This window comes from Watersipora subatra, chromosome 7, assembly GCF_963576615.1.
Source record: "Watersipora subatra chromosome 7, tzWatSuba1.1, whole genome shotgun sequence".
In the NCBI taxonomy this organism is placed as follows: domain Eukaryota; kingdom Metazoa; phylum Bryozoa; class Gymnolaemata; order Cheilostomatida; family Watersiporidae; genus Watersipora; species Watersipora subatra.
The window spans coordinates 50133961-50158768 of record NC_088714.1 but is presented as its reverse complement, the minus strand read 5'-3'; the positions used below and the strand labels follow the sequence as shown (position 1 = coordinate 50158768).

Here is a 24808-nt window from a genome sequence, read left to right as displayed (position 1 = left end):
GGATTGACACAACTAGCTGTCTACAAGTGATACAACTAAGTGTGAGAGTTGACGCAGCTAACTGTCTAGAGTTGATACGTCTACCTGTTTGGAGTTGCCAAAGTACATATCTACAACTGATACAGCACTAGAATACACTCATTACTAAAGAAATTTTACACCGCAAACAACGTTAAAGCCACAACATAACAGAACTGAAGTATGAATCGCGCAAGAAATTGCCTCCACATGTAAAAAAACTTACAAATTCGCATGCAGATGGACAAATGTGAGCATTTGAGTGATTTGGAAAACTAACAAGTTCAATAATATAAAGTCTAAACAAAAGATGTGTAAAATATTCGTGATTTAGCTTGGTAACACCAAATACTTTGTACCTTTTCTAGCTTGGCTAGTGTAGCACTGGTAGATACGAAAGCCTTCATAAGACACTGATCTGTTGATTCTAAATTATCTTGAGCAGTGGGTAGCTGCGTCTCCAGCTGACTCTTCATATTATAAGCAATTCCTAAGGCTACAAAGAATAAATACTGTGTACACAGCGGTCATATATTGATTTACCAAATATACGAAAACATTTGGAAACATGAAAATATTTGGCAGAAACTCACAGAATTGTCAAAGCTGTGCATGCACACCAAAATCATCGACAAAACGCTTTCAATTGGCTGACCAGGCTATTAGCGAGCGTGATTTTAGCAGCTTTCGTGATCGGTGTAGCCCAAAACGCATATAAAAACAAGCAAGACAAATACCAAAGCAGTTCAACAAAGTAAATATGACGCTATTGATACTATTGATTACAGCAAATTTGTTGATTGTTTCAATATATGTATAAGGTAGATATTGTAAGAGTACATATATGTTGTATCAAGTGATTCAAAGGCGCTATGGTAGTCTTCATCAGTTTTCTTTTTCACACGTTTATTGAATCGACTTAAACAGCCTACAAAAGGATGGATTTAGTCATGTGAGAATTTCCACCATCGATTAATAATCTGTTTGTTATTTTTTGTTATAAATTAATAATTTCCTAAAATGAATAAATAATTAACTAGCTAACACTAATTGCTAAAAACTATCATTAGCTTCCAAGAAAGATCCTATATCAAATAGATCTCAGCCATAGACCTATATATGCAAAATGAGCGGGGGGCTGTATTATAGCTTCAGGTTATTCCTTTCTATAACGTTCCTCCTCCACTAACAGAACATAGTTATCACTAGAATGAAATACGGGCTCCAATTTTATGCCCTTTTTAAATTCAAGTGAAGAGTAAACATATTTCACAGTTTCTCTCCCTCCTTCCTTGTCACTCCTTCCTCTTTTCCTTCCCTCCACCTCCCTTTCTCCTTCTCTTCCCCTCTCTCTATCTCTCCCTCTTCCCCTTTCCCCCTCTCTCTCTCCCTTCATTTCTCTCTCTCGGTTGTAGTGTACACTTTTGTTGTATGGTATATCTGTTTACAAGTAAGTCTGATCATTCATTTATCAACTTTCCATGTTTCTTTGGCAATGCAAGACAACTCTATCCATGGTGTATGGCAACTCATTCATCAAATAGCTAATTCAAAAGGTTTATTCAATATTGAATTGCTAGTTACATTCAGCACTGTTAACTCAATTTTGAACAGATTTTAAAATGCCAGAGTTTAAAACTGTCTCTTTTCATATCTACGATAGATGAAGATCATCTCTGACCAGGAATAAGTCTTTGGTCTATAAGCTGAGTTCAAATTACTGATTGATCAATAATCTTTATTCTTTCAGATTTTCCTTGTAGCTATCCAGCTCTTTCAACTTCCTCTTTCCTTATTATAAATTATTATTATTATTGTTGTTATTATTGTAATTTAGTATAATTGTTATTGACCTATTCGCCGGTGTTTGACTACTAGCACCGATGTCATTGCTTATGAAATAGCAGTTTTATAAAAGTTGACAAGAACTCAAGATGCATTCACTTTACAGTGGATACTCCTATAACGTATACCTCCTATAACATAAACTCAAGATAATGTACAAAATGTATGTAAAGTACTTTTGCTTCATACTACATAAAAAAATTCCACCTAATGTAAGGGTCAAGTATTCCACCTAATGTAATGTCAAGTAAGGGCAAATTCTCAAATTCGATGTGAATGGTAACGTATCTCGCTACACTTTTGAGAAAAAACGACGTACGCATAGCACTATATCTATTATATATACAACTTCCACGACATTTTAGTTTGTCATGATAGATCGTCAAATGTGTCGCCAAAACAGAGAATAGGTAGCTGTGCAATTGTTAATAATACTTGAAGACGATCGATTGGTACAGGTGTTACAGCGTCAGTCTATCAATCTGAATGTGAAGAATTGGCAGTATTGCCGAAAGTTAACTTTTATCCTAACCTTGACCCTAGGGATAGATAGAAAATCAACAGGTAAACACAGCTCTTTTTATAGTAAAAAATATATTTTTGTTCTGCTTTATTAAATAAGCATAAAATATTTGTTATTAGTTTTGCTTTGCAGAATAGACCTTGCTGTCTAGGAAAAAACATACAAGCCGTTGTAAATGGACATAGAATATGCGCGTTTCCCATCAATTTTTTGTAAAATTACTGAAATCATTGTCTATAAAACCAGTGAAATTGATCAGAAAAAGATAAATAATATTACAGTTATGATACAGTCAACAAATTAAAAAATTAAGTCCAATTTTTTCTTTCTGTTTGGCCAAAGGGGTGAGTTTTGAAAGATCCTTTACCTGTATTTTACTGTTAGTGTGACGTAAAATCTCTATAATGCAAACATTCCTGAAACAGATTATTCACGTTATAGGAACACCTAATGTATAGAAACCCTTTAACTGTATGCATAGAGCTAACAGAGCACAAGATGGAGCTTACCTTTGCTAGCCTGATGGAGGTGGGAGAGTGACTGAGACAGCAAATCGAGCATCTTGGTCTGGTTTTTCTTTGGGTGTTCATGGACAGCACTACCTGTAGAAGACACGACAAGTTAATAGAATACATCAAACCATGCAAAAAATACAGGAATATTTACAAACTGAATGGACCTGAACAGGATTTTTAAGGTCATGTGAGACATCAGTCAGCGGGTAAACACTCACTTTGAGAGGCGAGAAGCGACAGGTAAGTCGAGGTCTTATCTAGGCTGTTGCTAAAGTTGCTGAAGGCCGCTAGAGTCTTACTATTCTGAGCACTCATAGTCTGAGAACTGATTGACAGCAGGTTCTCCTCTGCTAAACTAAAATATAACTGAACATACAAACCTATCATATATAAAAACACGTAATAAAGGTCAACTCTCCTCATCTACACAAACCTACATGTACAAAGTCTAACATTCTTACATGTGTCTAACTGGTAATCGTGAACTTGGTGACCTAACTCCAAATATTATAAAACAACTTTTAAAAATACGAGGATGAATATATAAATAATGTAGTTTACAGCAACAAACTGCAACCTTGGACTATATTGCCTATGTTAGGGCACTATCCTTAAAAGTATGTTATCTATATCATGTGCCTAGTTATAATATATATTAGGTATTATAACAATAATTTAAAGTTGTGATAATGAAAGTTTATCCATTTTTTAAAACAGCTACAGGACAGACATATTTGTTTTAATTATGCTAGTCTTTGTGCCATGATTTTAATACTTAGGCATGTTTGCGTTCGACCAGTAGCACAGGGCAAGAACTAACACAAATTACTATCAATATTACCATGTGAATGACTATCCAATCAGAATGGTAGTGAAAAACTTCATTCTATCGACAATGCGTGACTCCAAATCAGTATTTGTATATCTGAGGCTTTTCTAGCCCTTGTTTAATTACTCTATTGGTGGTCAATAAAATCAATTTTGCAGCTGATAAAAGAGTGCCTACTCATCAAACTTGAACTGCTCCAGTACACATCGCTAAGGAAGCTGAGTCTAAGACATCATGATATGCTCTCATCATATTATGATTAGAGCATATCATGATCAGGTAAACCAAGTTGGATTTGTCTCCCACTTCATGGGGGACAAATCCAAATTTAGTTTCTGCATAAATCTTAATACATGTACAAAAGAATTATCACTAAGTTATCCTTTTACGTGTAGTGTGAACATATGTTTTCAATATGAAAAGCCATATACTAAAATGTTAAAGTTTCTCATGCATGTAGTACTATATTACAACAGTGTAGTGTTAGTAGTTGCCTTCTTTTTAATTTAATTACATTGCATCATAAGGTCAAGGTCTGAGTTTTGGCAAGAAAACTGAAAGTTTAATAGCAGGGAAGGTTAGCCATATTTTCTACTTCTTTCCCTCTAACCAATAATTACTGATGTACATTATAATGATAGCTTACAATTTTTTCTATCACTGCTTGAACATTACATGAATAAAAAATAATATAAAACTTTGAACAGGAACACATGCTAAACATTAAACTGGCTAAACATTCATTCTTCCACACATGTGTATTCCACACATTCTTCCACACCATACATAGATTGTAACGATCCATTGCCCACACAAACGTACATTGTGTAATAATATAAATCCATTGTAGTATCATACATTGTAGTGTTGTACATTGTAGTATCGTACATTGTAGTATCGTACATTGTAGTATCAGACATTGTAGTATCATACATTGTAATATCATACATTGTAGTATCGTACATTGTAGTATTGTACATTGATAGTATCGTACATTGTAGTATCGTACATTGTAGTATCGTACATTGTAGTATCGTACATTGTAGTATCATACATTGTAGTATCATACAAGAAAGCTGAGATGAATTTTGCGACTATTATTTGTAGTAAACTAAACATAATCTTGACTTACTTTTCTTAGACAATTTAGACACAATGAAGAAATAAAGAAGCGCCGAGATCTACCACGGTGTAACCGCAATAAAGGCAAGTGATAGCGAGGATGATCTGTTAAAAACAATCAATGACGTCTTTAACACTGCGATTGATGATGAAAGTCATTGTGATTCAACTTGGGGTACTCAGTCAGCGGCTCAGAGCAGCAGTGAAAATGAAGATGAGCCAAAACCAAGTCTCTCATTCAGTCACTCTGTTAAACCTATCGGCTCTTCTAGTGCTAGTCACTAGCCGTCTTCTCCTCAATCATTTGTTTCAAACTCTGCCATCCAAATACCTGAAGCTTCCCATGCAGCAGCCCACAATATTATAACTACCCAGCTATGCAAGCAATCGGCCAAGGGTTGTGCACAAAAAACTTGCAAATTGGCACAGGCAACCAAAAGATAGACGATCAATCTTATATGTACCGGCCAACTTAGACTACGGTTTTGCTAAAGCACCGTCATAGTTTACTGGCCAAAATCAAGTTAACACTAACCTTTCTACAACAGAACCCATCAATATTTTCAACCACATCTCTAAAAACCTCATGGAACAAACCATCTACTAGCCCAAATCATATGCTAATCAGGTAAACACAGACAATCCTCTAAGTCTAAACAGAAGTGCTCATGATTTTTCTTGGCATCAGTAGTGCCACGACCAATATGGGGTGCCCCAAGAGTTCACATCTATTAGTCATTCAACCGAGGACCGCGAAGTAGCTTGTCTGCTGACGCTATGTTGGTGAACAGATTTGAGGAAATTCGTCTCTTCATTCACATCACTACCAACACGGAGCTGGAGGCTTCGGAAGACAAAAAAGAAATTAGACCAATCCCAAAACTACTGAAAGCTTTAGGAAAGCTGCATACACAGGAAAATCTCACAGTCATGATGGGATGGTGATAACTTTCTCAGGCAAAAGCTCTTTGAAGCAATACACCAAAAGTAGGCCGTAGAAACTGGGATAGAAAGTTAGGGTTTGTTCAGGTGTCTCCGGATGTTTATGATTATGAAGTTTAACTGAAGGCTAATGTTGAAAGACCTGAAAAAAACTTGGAGTTTGCGGTGAGATAGTTTCAAGGTCGACCAACAACCTTAAAGGTAAAAACCTGCTTACGACAATCACCATACCGCTTGTTCTGCAGAAAAAATATATGCCATCAGACCAGTGAGAAAGAACAGATTCCTAAGAGCAAAGAAACTTTGTTAAAAAAATAAATTAAAATAGATAAATAAAATATGAAAATGTCCTCTACCCATACTACTAGCTAATGCGGCATCGCTGTTGTCAAATATAATGACAACTACTTAGTTTATGCTGCCAGCACCTTGGCTGGCAAACCCACAAGCATTGTATCTCGTTGGGATTATAAGCAAAAGACATACACATAAAATTCGCAACCTTATTTTATGTACAACAAACACATAGGTGTAGTTGATCTAACATAATTTTTTATATCTTGCTATCAACCCACACCCTCAAATACATCTGTGAATATTTTTCACTTCATGAATATTCCTCGACGCACTCACCAGATTATATCCAAGTGGCTAAATTCATCTATCAGAAAATACTACATCTTTAAATGTAGTTTTGCTATTTGACTTCCTGCTAGAGGAGTCACAACGGTCAAAAAACACAGAGGGAAGCGATCAAACAGTCTTCTAGCTCCTTTTGTCAAAACTAGTAGAGTTTCACAAGCATTGAGACCAGATCTTCAAGAGAAGATTCGCTAGAAAACTGCGAGTCAACGTCAATATGAAGTTTGACAAGCAAACAAGGTACTCTTGTGTCATCTGCAAGGTGTAACATGCTTTGGAAGCTATCATAGATAAACACCCTGCATATAAATGCGACTGGTAGGCAGTGCACATGTAAACGTGTGCAAGCAAGTTATGAAACAAATTTGTCTTTTGTTTTTGCTACAAACGATTGTAGTCAGTACTCTTTGAAGATGCTACTGCACTAGAAATATTTTGTCGTAGACAAATCTCAATTTATTTGGGGTAGATTAGAATTCTAAAAATTCTCACTCGTTAACCATTCTGTACGTAACGACCGCATATGTGTCCAGAAACGATCTACATCTACAGAAATGATAAGGCTTCTGCATGCATTCAGTGCAGCACACATGTAGATGTGTGCTGCACTTTGCATATTGCATACTTACATACAATGCAATAAACGAATTGCATGTAAATGTTACACGGTACTGCACTCTTACTTAGCCGTCGTACATTCTATCTGATCAATAACTTTGTTAGATATTTTTTCGCAAGTTATTGATTATGAATTCATTTAAAAAAGTTACAAATGAACATAAAAAACTGCACGCCTTTGAAGGAATGCTACTTTGTGCGCTTGTGTATGTTGCCCTTATGGCTATTGCGGCATGGCGCACACAAATGTAGACATGAAAAAAATTACAGAAATTCTAAACACAAAACTTTGTAAAAGCTGAATATTTATTGTGGTCAGAAAACAAACATGCACAGAAGTTTTAAACAAATTATCATAAACAATTAATTTGTTCATTTCATGGGAGACAAATCCAAATATATTTTTGACAGCGATTCGAACATAAACCATTTATTACGTGTTGGAGTTTCTCCATTTATTGAATCACATTTTCTTTAATAGCGAATGACATACACCAGCGTATCAAAGAAAGCGGGTTCACTTCTACTGAGCAGCTTAGGGAGAATAAGCGTAACGTACAACTAACCTGAGGCTGATATAAGGTATAAGCTTTTTGACATGCAAGTTAAACGACTGGAAGGCATCTTTAACACGCTCCAGGTCTGTTGCTGTATCCTGTGTGTGTAACAGAATCAATGTTAGAGAAATGAGGCTATATATGTGTGTGCAACATTTTGTAAAAAGAGTAACTAAAACTACTATCAATTTCATTGATACGTTTAGGTAAATGATTATATAATTGGATCGGTAAATAAACATACCCATAGCTAAAAATAAGATTAAAAGAACAAATACATGTACGTCTAAAATTTTTGTATCCAAATAACCCTTTTATTTAAAATGAAATCAGCTACAAACTGATTGATTAAAATGAAATCAGCTACAAACTGATTGATTAAAATCAAATCAGCTACAAACTGATTGATTAAAATGAAATCAGCTACAAACTGATTGATTAAAATGAAATCAGCTACAAACTGATTGATTAAAATCAAATCAGCTACAAACTGATTGATTAAAATCAAATCAGCTACAAACTGATTGATTAAAATCAAATCAGCTACAAACTGATTGATTAAAATCAAATCAGCTACAAACTGATTGATTAAAATCAAATCAGCTACAAACTGATTGATTAAAATCAAATCAGCTACAAACTGATTGATTAAAATCAAATCAGCTACAAACTGATTGATTAAAATCAAATCAGCTACAAACTGATTGATTAAAATCAAATCAGCTACAAACTGATTGATTAAAATCAAATCAGCTACAAACTGATTGATTAAAATCAAATCAGCTACAAACTGATTGATTAAAATCAAATCAGCTACAAACTGATTGATTAAAATCAAATCAGCTACAAACTGATTGATTAAAATCAAATCAGCTACAAACTGATTGATTAAAATCAAATCAGCTACAAACTGATTGATTAAAATCAAATCAGCTACAAACTGATTGATTAAAATCAAATCAGCTACAAACTGATTGATTAAAATCAAATCAGCTACAAACTGATTGATTAAAATCAAATCAGCTACAAACTGATTGACTAAAATCAAATCACTTGTTTGAGACAAATGATATCTAACAAAAAACAACAAACCAAAACATTTGCACAAATCAAATCCCAAAATAATAATTTGAAAACATTTGAAAAACTATCATGTCAAATATATATACAGTCAAACATGGATAACTCGCCTACGGATAGCTCAAACACATGGTTAATTCGAACGGTTTCTTTGGTCCGTTCCCATGTAATAATAAATTGCTATAGATAACTCGAACTCAACACTGTTAACTTGAACTGTTTTTTCCCAACGGCTACCGAAACGATTGTTATCGCTTTAGAAAATCACTTTATTCCAGGCCATAGAAGTAAACTACAACTTTTCGTAATTCATAACCGTCGTTAGTACCACCATCGGCAAAAATTTTTGTCAACGACTTTTCTAAAGGTTTGGTGAAATTTGATTTATACCAAACATCCGCTTATATTAGCGATATTATATTAGCGATCGCTCTTCAGAAGCAAGGTAAAGTGAGGTAATCTTTGCATAAACTTCAAGAAAAATCGGCAAAATTGATCATGGGTAAAACGCTCAAAAGAAAAAGATGTCTTTTTTTTAGCATTTCAACAACGATCAAGTTTTGCCAATGTCAATCTAAAAAACGTCCTCGCAATAACATCACCTCAAACAACAAACCAATCTCAAGTGATAGAAAAATCTTTATACTTTTTGATAAAAACGTTTTAAACTTTACATTAGAAGCAGTTAATTTGAAACAAGCCATTTGTGCTTTTGATTTATATTATAGTTTGTATATGTACTGCATGTATCTACTAATAAATAAGTAAATACATGGACTTGTGACAGTGCTCTGATAACTTGAACGCTCTGATAATTTGAACACTTTCGCTCGGTCCCGTGAAGTTTGAGTTATCCATGTTTGACTGTATATATATATAATGTCAAATATATATATATTACATCAAATATATATTATGCCTTATATATTTATATCAAATATATATATTATGTCAAATATATATATATATTATGTTGAAGTCTTATGTCTTATATACATGTATATTAAGTAGAAGAGTACTATCAATGAATAAGAATATCGCGAAAATCTCAGACTAATTGCAGTTAATATCAATTTACCAAGTTAGCTAAGACCAACTCTCAAATGTTAGTGTGAACCAACTAGACAAAGTCAGTAAAATAACCTCACCAAAACCATTAAAGAGCAACTTACCAAAACTAGTAAAGACCAACTCACCAAAACAACTAGTAAAGAGCAACTCACCAAAGTTAGCACCACATCAACAGGTTGATTTTCAGTGAATATACGAAATGCTTCTGATAATGACTTGAGCACAGATGGACTGTTCTTGAGATAAATACAAAGCTGTAAGCAAAGGCAAAGGTTTGATATGGTTCACTAGTTGAAGATATACCCTAATAAACTACTGTGTTAGCTGATGACTATTCCATTGTAACCAGACCATAGTCAACAAAATATGTTAATGATTTTCTGAAAATATTAGTTCAAGAGACAACAACTCCGAATATGAGTAAAAACACTAACTTCAATTGCTAAATAAATACAATAAATCATCACGCAGCTGAGTATGCAGATGCCAACGACAAAATATAATGAAAAAGAATATGAATTATTATATGTCTTTTCAAGTAAAACAATACATTCTTGCACTAAGCTGTTTAAAATGATGACTGTATCGTAACTTATGAATAATGGTTTTTTAAAAAGGATTTCTGCTAGCTGTCAACCCGCGGTTTTACACCAACAAAATGTTAAGCTTTTCCGTAATGTAGACTCAATGATGCAGCTTTACAACCCATGATAATAAGAAATTTTTTTTACAGAAGTCACAAACTTTGCGCAACCATTTTCCTCAATATATAAACTGATTTTCAACACGAAATGCCCAAATTTTCTCAAAATATTGCGGACTAGCTGTGCAACCCGGCGCTGCCTGGGTAATAGAAAAGCCTTTCTGGACAAAAAATTGATTTGTATTTAACATATAACAGCATTTGCCATTCTAACTTTCAAACTACATATCATGAGAAAAGTGTTTTGTCCTATAAACAATGAGAAGTAGTGAGAGCTGCTTGCTATTAGCCTGGCACATTGTCAATGGAAAATTCCGGTAAGCTAGTTAATAATGCCGGTAGGCATGACGTTGTGTCCCAGCGTTGTTGTCCAGCTACGCTATTCTAATTATAACTATAGCTGGATGGACAGACATACTTTCACATTTATATATATATATATATATATAAATATATATATATATAGATAGATTTGTAAACGGATACAATGCATAAAGTTTTTTGTTTAGGTCTACTTGGCTCTAATAATATTAACCAGTGCTCCTTAATTACTGTCAGCTCTATATATATAATTATATACATATATAAGTTATTGAGCATAATATTATAATGTTATATATTAAAACATATTTATATATATACTATATATATTTTATTATAATGAATTCATCATGCCGATAACAAATTTATCCCCAATAATATATTATATATATATAAACGGCAATAAATTCTATATAACAGTTATATATATATATACAGTATATATATATATATATATACAGTATATATATATATATATACAGCATATATATATATACAGCATATATATATATATACAGCATATATATATATATACAGCATATATATATATATATACACATATAGTATACATATAAAATGCAAAACGTGAGGTGTTTTAGCCCCAATAATACCTCTGAACTGACCTTTTTGTAATCCACTTCAAAGTTTGAAAGATATGATCTGGTCCTTACATAATTGCTTTAAGTAATCAGAAAAGAAAATAGTCACAAAATACTTCCGAATTAGCAATTCCACTTCCACCACTTGCACCATTGACACCCCGACTGCAACATACCTGCCTATTGACCTCTAAGCCTTTAGAGCTGAGTGTGTGGTCAGGGTAAATGTGGTACCTCTGTTCAAGGTATGTGAAAACACTAGACAGGTGCTCGCAAAGATCGTGCACATGGGAATTTATCTGTCGAAGCTGCTCGCTGACTTTTATTTGATACCTTCTGTTGTGCGATGGCACGTTATATGAGTTAAAAGCTGTTGATCCTGTTAAAAAAGAGAATTTACTAGCAAAAACCATTTTAAAACATGAAAATACCTAAAGCATAACTCTATGCATAAAGCTATGCATAGAGTTATGCAGCGTGCTAAACCTAAAATGGCCAGCCATAAGTAAGAGGCATTTCCTATGCTTGCGAGATACACACCCGTCACATACAACAGATAGTAGGTTACATAAAAACTTACTAAAAGGCCAGGTTAATCAATAATTTGCCGTTTTTGCTAAAGACTCACTTAAATTGATCTAATTACTAGAATACACATGCTAATTGTTTCATATGAAATCGTGTGTGAAATAAGGAAACGTTTATATAGTAATATCCTTAACTACAGTGGTGTGCAAAGCTGTGGCAATTTTGGTAACAGAAAAACATTTATTGTACTCAAAATTTAAAAATATACCATAAAACTTCTATTTGAACGCCTTAGCGCTCTATTGTTCAACACCTTTCCCTATAGTGATATTTTATTAGAGGTGACGTTCAAATAGAGGGAGAGAGACGCAGTATTTTTTGACTAGCTTACCGGTATTTTTCAACTAGCTCACCCAAATTTAGGAAAAATAGATTTAACCCTTTTACAGGCGACAGCAATGCTAATGTCGCCTATATTTTGCACTCTCCTTCGGGTAGATCGACATTAATGCCATCGGCCTCAGAATTTTTGTTAAACCATTTTTCACATACGGCTAAGTATCAGACCGAGCTAAACAAGGCACTATTTTGTTTATAAAACACTAGCAAAATACAATTATTAATTGTTTCTATGGTGTTGGTTTCAAAGTTTTAAAAAAAATGTACAGCTTTGGAGTTGGAGAATGGACATAGAATTTTTATGTTTTAAAGATGTTTTCAAAGTGAGAATATGCCATAACAACGGTTGTTATGACATCATACGGTATTCCTGAAGAGTATTCTCATCATTCATCAAAACTCATTAAACTCTTCATGGAAGAATGTAAACTACATAATAGATGGACTGAACACAATGGATAACATTCGGACCTTAGTGACTTCGAATCAGAGTGATGTCATTAAATGCCTTTGAATCAAACTGATGTCATTAAATGAAATCTTATGGTGCTGATGCAATACTTACTGATGTCATTAAATGGAATCTTTTCTGCAATGACTCTCTTAGCCTGCTCGAGCTCAGCTGTGATTGCCTTCTCTACGTGCAAGAGCTTGTCGGCGCTGTTAAAAGATAAACATATATGGTTTAAAGAAGTATTTAACGTTTCAAGGTGTGTTTAACAAGACCACAATACTGTTGCATATTAAAGTATCATTCCATACATTTCTTACAGCTAGACAATAGACAGTAGATGATTTAAAAATTGCCATTGTTTAAAGATATATCGCCAATCGTATAAAAGATATAATCGTGTAATGGCGATTTATTTCACACCTGATGATTTTCAGTGTGAGTGATACTGGAACTAAAACGTACGGACCTTCTAGTCTAATAATAAGCTCATTCCATGGCCCTCCATGCCCACCAGGACTCAGGAAATAAATGTGCCTAATTATCACAAACACAAAACAGTTACTCTTAGGTTACAATATGAAATAAATCTTTGAAAAAACTTAAAAGCATTTTTTACATAATCATATATTAGCGATATAGCGTGAATTGTCTATAAAACGACGATTTGCGACATATCACAGCTCGATGCAAAATTACACATTACAATGTCAAGTCATCTGATGATTATCTGGTGATTTTTAGAAATTGCGAAGCTCTAGCCAAAAGCAATACAATTATGTTAAAAACATTGATTCTCATTACAACGAAAGCTATATATAATTATTAACTGAATGAACCGCGAGAGAAAATCAACATGCAGCCTGGTTTTGCATTTCTACTGACTTTAATTCATGCATATTAGAACATTGGTTCAGACAAACCGCGGTCATAAATTCAACTGCAATTGAATACAACACAAGGAGTTGCCTACTTTTTTAAACAGAATGTATCAAAGAGAAGACAATCCGTAGTTTCATACATTCTTTGTAATAAACCCTGCATTATATTCACTATATATTATAGTTCCCTGCACTGCCATCTAAAACAGCAAACAAGGAATGTAATGGTAAGAAGGTATCTTTAGTAACAAACTGACTACATAAGCTGTCAAGCACAATATAGACAGAGTACCCAAACTGTGACCTCAAGTATAGGTAGTCTGAGTACATAATATCTGACCTCTAGTATAGACTGAGTACCAAATCTGTGACCTCGCTTATATTCTGATTACACAATCTCTAACCTACGACATAGACTGGGTACCTAGTCTGTGATAGGAAATGATTTTCCTAAACTAACCAGTAAATACCTACGCAAGAGAAGCTGCAAGTTTAGCTTCCAGTACAGACTTTTCTTGAGTCTCGGCTCTAACTTCAAGAAGTGCTTTTTCTTCTCTCAGTTTGTCAAGCTGTACTTTGTGCTTAGAGGTCAATTGCTCAAGGGTGTCAGAGTGCTGTTTGTCCAAGAATTCAAGACTGTCTATCCTGTCCTTAAGCTATAATAATAATTATTATTATTATCGTAAATAGTACTCTCACAGTCTATTGTGCAGTGAAAGGATATAGCAGCAGTGTTTGTCCGCCGAGATTAAGTAGTAAGTTTGTAAAGATTGCACTAAATAGGATTTGAACTCATGACTTTCAACATGTAAGACCAACTACAGTCTAACAGCTGCACTGCCCACTGATTTCTTGGCATAATCACACCTATAGTTCTTACATTTGACAATCTCTTTGGACATGGGTCCCACCAGGGTATCTTTATGTAGTAGGCACTAATAACCTAACAGAGTCGATGATGCAGCGCCAATAAAGAGTATTCTATATTTGAACTAGCTGTGCCTACCGGTGTTGCCCGGGTATTAAAAATCAGCTTATAAACAATGAGAAGTGATGAGATTTACTCACCACTCTCCAGCAAGTGGCAGGCCATTGTCAAGTGGCCAGGCACATTGCCAATGGAAAATTCCACTAACATAGTAAATAAGCTTCAAATGCTGGTAGGCAATGTCATTGCATCAGCATTGTTGCCCAGCTAAGCTACTCTAATTATAGATATAGCTGGAATGCAGACAGACATACGACATACAGACATAAAACATACTTAGAGAAATATATATACATATATATATATATATATATATATATATATATATATATATATATAGATGAAACAGTGAAGATAAAAAAATAATATACACTCCAGAGAATAATTGTCTTTCACATCTTTTTCTGTCGCTTAAACCACTACGTATACAACCAATATTCTTCTGGTACAAAAGCGCAAACAGACGAAGGAAGTTTTATATACAGTAGGTGAAAAAGTAGCAAAACATTCATTCTTTAAAACAAATTTTGAATTATTAATTTGTAAACAATAATTCTATGTTCCTTTAGATGACCAGTAAAGCGAATATAACAAATTGAATATTATATTTTCCCCAAGAGACTGTCATAGCTATGCTAAATCTAGAGCTAACTGCTGCTGGTTACAATGCTAACAGCGGCTTAACAACTATATAACTTCAAGGAGTAAGAAGGACATTATACAGTCCTTATAAAAACTGAGTAATTGAAAGTTCAACCATGCACTTATCATGTAATTAAAATGCTACAAAGCAAATCGAAGAGTCACGACCTAAATGACTGACCGATTTACAACAACGAACAAAACTAGTGCTTGCCCTTCAGGCCTTTATATACGATTACCTGTATCATGCCTTTATATACACTGTACGATTACTTGTATCATGCAATTATAAAGGATAACAGCACATTATATTATTATAGTTTATCCCTATTTGACCTAATGAAATAAAAAGGCTTTACTTTACTATTGTGCTAGGTAAAAACAAACCTAACAGCTAAAATGAATATTAAAATTATTACCGCGAGCCTGCAGCTTCAAGACTAGAAAAAGTGTCTTGGTGGCATTTAGTTATGAAATAAGACAAAATTAGGTTTGCATGGTTTAGCCGGTAGGGTATCTCCAGATACAACTAATACATTTCCTACATTTGTATATTATGCTATTAGTTTGGTTGTCTAAGACAATTATAGTAAAAATAGCTGATCACAAAAGAACACATTTGACATCTGTTTGGCCAAGAGATGCTACTACAAACCCATAAAAATGACTAATACTAGGGATGAGTAATACGACTGACTAATACTAGGGATGAGTAATACAACTCTGACTAATACTAGGGATAAGTAATACAACTCTGACTAATACTAGGGATGAGTAATACACCTCTGACTAATACTAAGGATGTGTAATACAACTCTGACTAATACTAAGGATGAGTAATACAACTCTGACTAATACTAGGGATGAGTAATACAACTCTGACTAATACTAAGGATGAGTAATACAACTGTGACTAATGCTAGGGATGAGTAATACAACTCTTACTAATACTAGGGATAAGTAACACAACTCTGACTAATACTAGGGATGAGTAATACAACTCTGGCTAATACTAGGGATGAGTCATACAACTCTGACTAATACTAGGGACGAGTAATACGACTCTGACCAATACGAGGGATGAGTAATACGACTCTGACTAATACTAGGAATGAGTAATACAACTATGACTAATACTAGGGATGAGTAATACAACTCTGACTAATACTAGGGATGAGTAATACTACTGTGATGCTAAAACCATTTCTCATAGTGTACCACTATTTACCAACAAACCTACATGGTGTGTACATCAGAAGGGCCGGCATAGAAAGTCCAAAAATACCCTTTTAAGAATGTAAAAGTACAGGGCACTTCTGGGTTACGACATCCCTGTTTTACAGTTTTCTGCTTCACGATGTGGAACATGATGTTTTTTTGGTTATCTAGTTACAGCATTTTTTTGACATCAACAAAAATGTTTCTTGAAACTCAAATTTGGCCGATGTGCCATTCGCTGAAACCTCTCTCACAACGCCTAAAAGAGATATGGTGTTCGCTTGCTCTCTCTCTAAGTTCAGCATTCTTCGTGTTTCGTAAATGCTTGATATTGGGTGAGTAAAACGAAAATGAGTAAAAAGTAACCGAAAGTGAAAACCTATTGCGAATTTTAGCGTTTAATATAGTATTTTCTATAAAATATAACTCGTTGTAGTTATAAAAATATGTAACTACGTATTAAAACAAAAAATGGTACTAAGATTGGTAACGACGTTAAAAGAAGAAGCATCATAACCATAATCATAAGCAGATCATAACCACTAAATATACTAAACTTACTGTAGGTAACTATAGTTACTAAAGTTGATATACTAATTTCTAATTAATGTTTAACATATACGGTACATATATAAATTTTTTAGGTTTTTTCCATTGTGTTTGCATTAGATAATTACTATGAGCTTCTATACCCCTCTATAAGACATTTTCGCCTTACGATGCCAACACCGGAACAAATCAATGTCGTATAGTGGGGGTCCACTGTACAGACTTACAGATTCAAAAAGATAATCTTAGTTGTGTACTCGATGCTATTACCCTGACATCTACTACCTATGGTTGCTACAGTATAAACTTACTAGCATAACCTCGCTGTCTGTCTCCTGCTTTATCTGACTAAGTTCTGTGTGCAGTTTCTCATTTTCTCGAATCCTTCTCCGCAACTCCTCATCCAGAACATTCTGTGGCAGAGCTTCAGCTGATGTATTTGTCCTCGGCCTATGGTCACAAGCTTTAAATCAAGCCTTTGCGATGATCCAGAATCAAACATGTTCACATAATCTCCAAAAATTACAGAGTGTAGACAGGTTTTGGCATTGTTCTATAAGAATGCAGCTGCAATGCTAGCTCGCGTATCTCTGCCATGCAGGTCATTTTTAACTGCGATGCAAAAACTATTCTCTTACCAGAAATATAAGACTAGATTTATACAATTGATGGAATAAGTTTCAGTTGAGCTCTAATTCATGAGCTATCATGGATATTCTTACAAAAAGTATGATAACTCATAGGCTATTTTTGAAAACAATACTGCTTGGAAATTATTAAAAGACGGCGTGGTATTTGATTAGCATAGGTTTAAGACTTGATAAGAACAAGCGCCGTATCACTCACCTAAATGTACTGATGATATTCATACAGTTCAAGACATCATATGAACCGTAGGCTATGAATGAAGTTTCTGAAATGTTTTTTGAATATGAAAAGACATAGAAAAATAAACCACTAACCCTTTGTTGTGGCATTTTGCAAGTAGGATATTATTTGCACCACTTGAATTAATAAAAACTACAAAACATTTAATGAAGTAGACTTCCTAATTGTTGAAATTATTGTTATACTCATATAGAACTATATATTTATATTTGCTCTTTTTTGTAATTTGACATTGTTGTTTGTCACACTACTTGTATGTTGAGGTGTAACATTGACAAGTCACACCTCAACATACAAGTGCCTCAACATACAAGAAAATTGAGATACGTGCAGCATTGCGAGCAAGTTTTTTTCTTGAGATACGCGCATATGAGCCAGTTTCCGATGGCCACTATATGGCCAAGTATGCGAGAGGCCGCTTTTGAGAACAGCAATGCTGGGTCTTTCCCTCAAATCAGTTTAAACAATTTTTTGAAAAGGTCGGCTAAAGGTTATAGTAAACAAGAAACAATAAGTGCCAAACCAGAAATGAAAATAAAAAAATAATATGACAGAATTCAAATAAGTTTAATAAAAGATTAAAACGTAGCTTTAAGTGTGTGTTTAGCTAGCTAAATTCATTTCAATTAAATTCAAAGTTTCTGTTACGTGGCATCACAAAAGTTTAGTGTACCGAACACATTGTTGTTAAGTCTCTCTAAGACCGCCATTAGCCGCTGCATCTGTCTTGAAGGTAAAAACATAGAACAATGTACATAGTAATGTTGCATTTTATTGCAAATGTTAAAAACTAAATAGGTATTTGCTACTTTTTAGCATAGTTACTAAATTACAACAATTAAAAACAGGTTTTATCAACGTAATATTCAGTTTATGTGTTTTTTTATAGCGTGGTAACCAATTAATTTGTATTAGTTAATTTATATAGGAAATATTGCCTCAAGACACGAGTAAGTTGACACGCTAGCTGGGTCCCAAAACGCAATAAGCTCGTATGTCAAGGTATGACTGTATTACACAATGCTTGATGACTGCTGATATGATCAGACTACAAGTGCGCTTGTCTTATGCTAATTGTAAGTTTGTTTTTACTGTTTTGTTAATTATACTGTTCATTGCTATTTTTATTCATTTTGCCAATTGTAGTTCAGTTGCTGTTAATATCTACTATATAACAACAAACAACTACACACACTATTTAGATAAATATCAGAAATTTCATAATAATGCATGTTTACCATGTTAAATGTGCAGAGACTTCAACACATGGTGGAATTTCCATCTACGTGTATAAATGGCATTATATAAAAAATGATCACCTGCGTTTAGATGCTCCGCCCTTGTCAAGCTCATCTTGAAGTACAGACACCCGCTTGGAGAGTTGATCATTCCGAAAAAGAAGACTTTCCAATTCTTGTTCCTGCTTCCGAACCATCTGACCTTTCTCCTTTAACTCATCCTAAATATTACACAGTAAAATCTAAACATACGGTGTATAAAACATACAAGGTATAAAACCTAAACATGCTAATTATAATACCTCAACATAGCAAGTGTAAAACCACAGCGGACGATGTGTAAAACCACAGCGGACGATGTATAAAACCTCAACATAGTATGCATAAAACCTTAAGATATGATGTATAAAACCTCAACATATGATGCATAAAACATCAAGAAATAATGTATAAAATCTCAACATACCAAGTGTAAACCTCAACATACCAAGTGCAAAACCTCAACATACCAAGTATAAAACCTCAACATACCAAGTGTAAACCTCAATACACCAAGTGTAAAACCTCAACATACCAAGTGTAAAGCCTAAACATATGAGATATAAAACCTAAACATATGAAGTATGGTCAATCTAGGATTCACTTTTTTATGAATCTGTAAACCATTCCAGAAACCTAAGATCCCCTATGACAGCTCCTAAGTCCTTAATTTTTAGATGATAGGATAGTCAGAACTTTAAAGGTAAATGATATGGAGGTTGATTTTGTGCTTGATACAGGGGTTGAGGTTTCAACAGTAACCAAAGAAGCAGCCCACAGGTTAGGCTTACAGTTAAAGTGCCATCAACTGTTTTGACTGCAGTAGATGGTTCTGAGTTAAAGGTAGTAGGCAAAGCAGAGGTTCAGTTGAAAAGTAGACACAGATGTATGGTCACTTAGGTTCATGTTATAAAAGGATTGAGCAAAAACGCATTTAAAACGTTTTAAATGCATTGTGTACAAAAGGTTTTAGGCCAGTTACTCAGTTGCCTCTTAGACCTGTTACTGCTGGTGTACGTTGGCATCGTTCAGATGATGGCAAGTTGCAAAACTTGACAAATCAATCTGATAGAAAAGGTAAATTTCCCGGAGACGGGAAAGGACAGGAAGGAAGGTCAACCTATAAAGTTATCAATGAAGGGTGGTACCAGCTCAGAAGATGTTCCACAAACAATGGTGCATGGTCGTAGCAACAGCTACACAGAGGTAGCTAAGGGTAAACTGCAACCTTTCCTGAATCAGGTAAGCGACTTCCTTTATGAAGTTCAGTCTGATTTTATGTCACGTGAGGTTATCCTACAGCGTAAACATGCCCTTGCTGAATGCAGATCCGGAATAGAGGAGGAGTACAGAATGGCTATTGCGGCCGTAGAGGTTGATGAGCGCCAGTTCCAGCCAAAAATTGAGAATGAGCGGAAATTCAAGGCTGCCTTGACAAACTTGGCTACCCTGAAAGACAACATTCTGAAGGATGCTATGCGTCTTGCTACCCAGGGTGAGGTTAAGTTACCTACAGGCAACCAGCTACCTGTAGGCGGGGAGACCCACTTGACTCCCCACACCTCAAATCAGGGAGGTGTAGAGGATGCTGTCTCGACAGCAACCTGTACTAGCCAAGAGGCTAGCCATGCCGAAACAGGTGGCGTAGTAACCCAGGAACATAGTTCTGTCGCTAAAGCGGCTGATGAAGAGGAGATTCTGATCGAGAGCATGTCAGGCACCGAGGAAGAGTTTGGGATATACCCTATATGTGATTTGGAGGACCAGGTGGCGTCGGCAGAGGGCGAGGGTGACCTGGATGTTTAGTCAAGGCACAGGGACAGGTAAAGCAGGAACAGGTATGTGTTCAGGACTTACAAGTTAAAACTGAAGGCAACAGGTTAGGCTGGCGAGAGCTACCATGACCCGAAGAGTAAGTATAGGAGAGGATCACTCAACCCATACAGTTAAGGCCACTTTCGGTTTTAGTACGAGTTAACATCTGGTTCACAGGCTACTTTCATGCTCATGCACAATTGCTAAGCTCCCGTTTAACACATTAGCGAGCTCATGATGATGCAGGCTTTATTAGTGTACCAGAGAATTATAGCATACATGCATGTCAGACACCATCTCTAAAACTTGTTGCCTCCCAACATGATTGGTGGTGAAACCTATGTTTGAACCCCAATAGTTAAAGGTCCTATGTTCAGGCTTCAAAGAAAAAATAAGCATGTTGTATATGCAGGCGTCCCTTGTGCGCCTAACTATGTTACAGGAACCTGGGCTAAGGGAGCCAGATAGGCTTTGGAAGGCAAAGCCTCTCACACAGGCTTGCAGGATTATGTAGCCTTCTCAGCTTATTGATAAAGCTAAGGAATAGCTAAATAGATATGGAGAAGGGTGTATAAGGGAACATTCTTCTTCCCACTACGAGATAGTGAAGTCGTGATGAGTGAATACACAACAATAAGCTGAGAAAGCTACATAATCCTGCAAGCCTGTGTGAGAGGCTTTGCCTCCCAAAGCCTATCTGGCTCCCTTAGCCCAAGTTCCTGTAACATAGTCAGGCACACAAGAGACGCCTGCATATACAACAGTATGCTTTATTTCCACCTCTGATAAACAAATTACAAAGAGGCAATGACTATGTCTAGGTGCTCAATATGAAAACTTTGGATTGATTTTGCTTCACTCGCCTGCTGCTTGCCATCAGATGTTTTGTTGCCCGAATGTTGTATCTATTGCTCCGTCTTTTACGAATGCCAAGCTAATGCAGGTTACCAATAATTTGAAATGGCTTCAGTAGAATACAACTCCAATGGGCAGTGAATAAAAATCCATGCTTGATGGCCAATATTTACTATAATGAGAGCTGTATCAGTCAAAGCCAGAAAAGCTCTCAAACATGCAACTTTCAGATTCGTAAACCAATGCTCTAACAACTGATCATCCATTAGCATTCCAGAATAATTACACACATAGTTTTTACATCTGACGATCTCCAACAGAGCACTAGTTCACCAAAAGTTTGAGTCTAAACGAAATAATTTCCAAAATAACTTTCGGAGTTCCTCGAAAAAAGGCTAGAAAAGATAATGAAATAAAAAACATAAAGTAGGCTAGCTTAGAAATCAATTAGTTCAAGTTGGCACACTTCTATCATCACTTCTAAACGTAAGCAATGCCGAGGCTAAACTAGGTCTTATTAATCTTTAAGGTAAGGTGACATTAAAAGCATTTCCTTTTATTTAATATTACCACATTAATACTCTCAACTTTTTTATATATAGCTTCCATATTATATCGCTTTTACATATAAGTTTTTTTATTTACATGTAGTTATTTTACATAGTTTGACGTGCTAAGTGCCATTACCTCGATTATTTATAGTTAGGTTTTCAAGCACTGATATGACTTAGGCCTAGATGAAATATAGCATTTTCTTATAGAAATATTTGATCCAACATTATAACTCTGACATACAATCCAAATATTAGAATGAATTAAGTTTGGAATATGGCTGTTTCTACAGCATGATTTTTATTGAGGCCTTCTATGAGGCTAGAATTTCTTAACTAAATCAGCATTAACAGTTCTTACTTTTCAAGGTGTCAACTTGCTCATACTGCCTGATCACCCTACAAAACTGAGCTTACACAGCAGTGCTTGGATTTTCACCTTCTTGCTAAAAATGATGGCTGAGCCAATGTCAAGAGACTAATTGCAACACTAAATAAATTAATGAAAAATTATTGTGATTGTTGTAGTTAATAATAGACTGATGGAAGTTGTATCAGTTGTTCAAAGTTGTATGTTTGTTCTGCTATCTGTTTGACATCCAATCTAACAGAATAGAATTTGGATTCTAATAAAATTAGAATCTAAATAATAAAAATACAATTTAATTGCTCAAGCGACAAAAAAGGCACTAAATAAAAGGAATATAAAGAGAACAAATGTTTCCAAACAAGCTCTAATGTTAACTGCTTGAATAAATCATTCAGTTAGCAAATCATATTTAGCAAAGATGATGAAGCAAGCCAAATGCAATAAGATATCTTACCTGACACAAACCAATTTATTTCATTGAACATAAAAAAGTAGTTTAAAAGCTTCATATATGCCAAAAATTATAACAACATGAGTTTTGTTTGCTATTTAAAGGCCCGTTGGCATAATAAATCTCAGAGGCATACCTTTAACGAAACTTCTTTCTGCTGTTCATCAAGAAATGCTTTTCGAAGTACAGGTACCTGAGCCTTCAGCTACATGAAATGACAAAATCATGTTGAAATATTGCTTAGACAATTCACAATTTCAGATAAAAGCGAACTATAGTCTACAAATAAAATTTATTATAATTACAGGGTTTATAGTCCGAACCTTGACTGGTTTGAAACTCGACGAGTTTGTATATCGACAACGGTTAGCCCAATTCTCGACAGCAGTTTTACAATTTTACCATCTACTATTTTCATAGTAAATGAGCGATTTATATGTAAAAGATTTATTTGCGCAAAAATATCTTGTGATCCATTTGATGCAGCACTCCCCAGCTTATGTAAGCCTAACAATATTTTGCCCAACCTAAATATAGAACGAATGCTAAAACAAGTAACAATCGTAAATATGGTTGACTGTTATGCTAGCAAAATGTTTTATTTGAAATCTAAACTTCGGTGAGTAGCTTTGATTTTTATTTTTTGAAGTGAGGATAGAACTGCAAAAAGACATTGATTATTTGTTGAAGATTAAATTATTGTAAAACTGCATCAGCCTTTGTCGATGTTCGGACCAACCTTTGTCTAGATTCGGACCAACCCCTGTCGAGATTGGGACTTGTCTAGGTTCGGACTTGTCGATGTTGGGACTGTTTCCCTAATTACAGTGGAGACAAACTGGCAGTCAGTAAAAAAACTTAGTTTTTCAGGAAAACAAGTACACGAATAATCTAGAATCTTCAACATGCCAGATCACTATTTGTTTTACTTACAAAGAACGCTGCTACAATGCCTCTCCATTAAACACGATTCGCACTGCAACTGAATAATACTTATGCATTAGGACTACCTTTTATTCCCATTTATTGGAAATCCTCACTAAGGAGATCACACAAAAATTTGAGCCGCTATGCTTTCATTTTTATTCGGTATTAAAATAAGATGACAAGTAAAGCTTGAAGAACAAAACACGCATCATACGCAGTAAGTTTTACAGCAATATACACTTTCTAAAAAAATATTGTGAAAGCAACTACCATCATTACAACACAACAATCAAAATGTCCAATAAACTCTATAAAAAGCAATGTATATTGATTTTAAATGGTAACGCTCGGAATAGGTTTTAGCGCATACTGAAGAGTAAATAATATGAGGTTAGCTTACAATAATTCTAAGTTACTCAAATAAGCGCTTTAGCAGATGATATAATATAATACTGACTTTTGCGTACTCTGTTGCTAACTTTCTATATCTTGCATCCGCTTCAGACATATTACAGTCCTGTTTTTATTTTACACAACCTTAAAATGCACGCATTACTTAACAATTTTATTATTTCGCTCTGGGAAAGGAATAAAATCAGAGGAAGTGGGTGTAGCCGAAGAGTAGTATTGTAG

At 34.8% G+C, this 24808-nt stretch overlaps 1 protein-coding gene across 1 annotated transcript in view; it reads right to left on the bottom strand.

Moving 5' to 3' along the window:
- Positions 1-24766, bottom strand: part of LOC137399687 (protein phosphatase 1 regulatory subunit 21-like) — a 39370-nt gene extending 14604 nt beyond the window's left edge. Inside the window, exons 1-12 of the mRNA XM_068085880.1 lie at positions 24633-24766; positions 23385-23453; positions 19249-19388; positions 17353-17491; positions 14119-14300; positions 12878-12972; positions 11562-11764; positions 9915-10016; positions 7621-7709; positions 3120-3256; positions 2896-2988; positions 378-514 (exon numbers count right to left, since the gene is read on the bottom strand). Of these exons, the coding sequence (XP_067941981.1) occupies positions 378-514; positions 2896-2988; positions 3120-3256; positions 7621-7709; positions 9915-10016; positions 11562-11764; positions 12878-12972; positions 14119-14300; positions 17353-17491; positions 19249-19388; positions 23385-23453; positions 24633-24683 (1437 nt within the window). The 5' untranslated portion in view covers positions 24684-24766. The remainder of the gene's footprint in view (positions 1-377; positions 515-2895; positions 2989-3119; positions 3257-7620; positions 7710-9914; positions 10017-11561; positions 11765-12877; positions 12973-14118; positions 14301-17352; positions 17492-19248; positions 19389-23384; positions 23454-24632) is intronic.
- Positions 24767-24808: the final 42 nt, after the last annotated feature.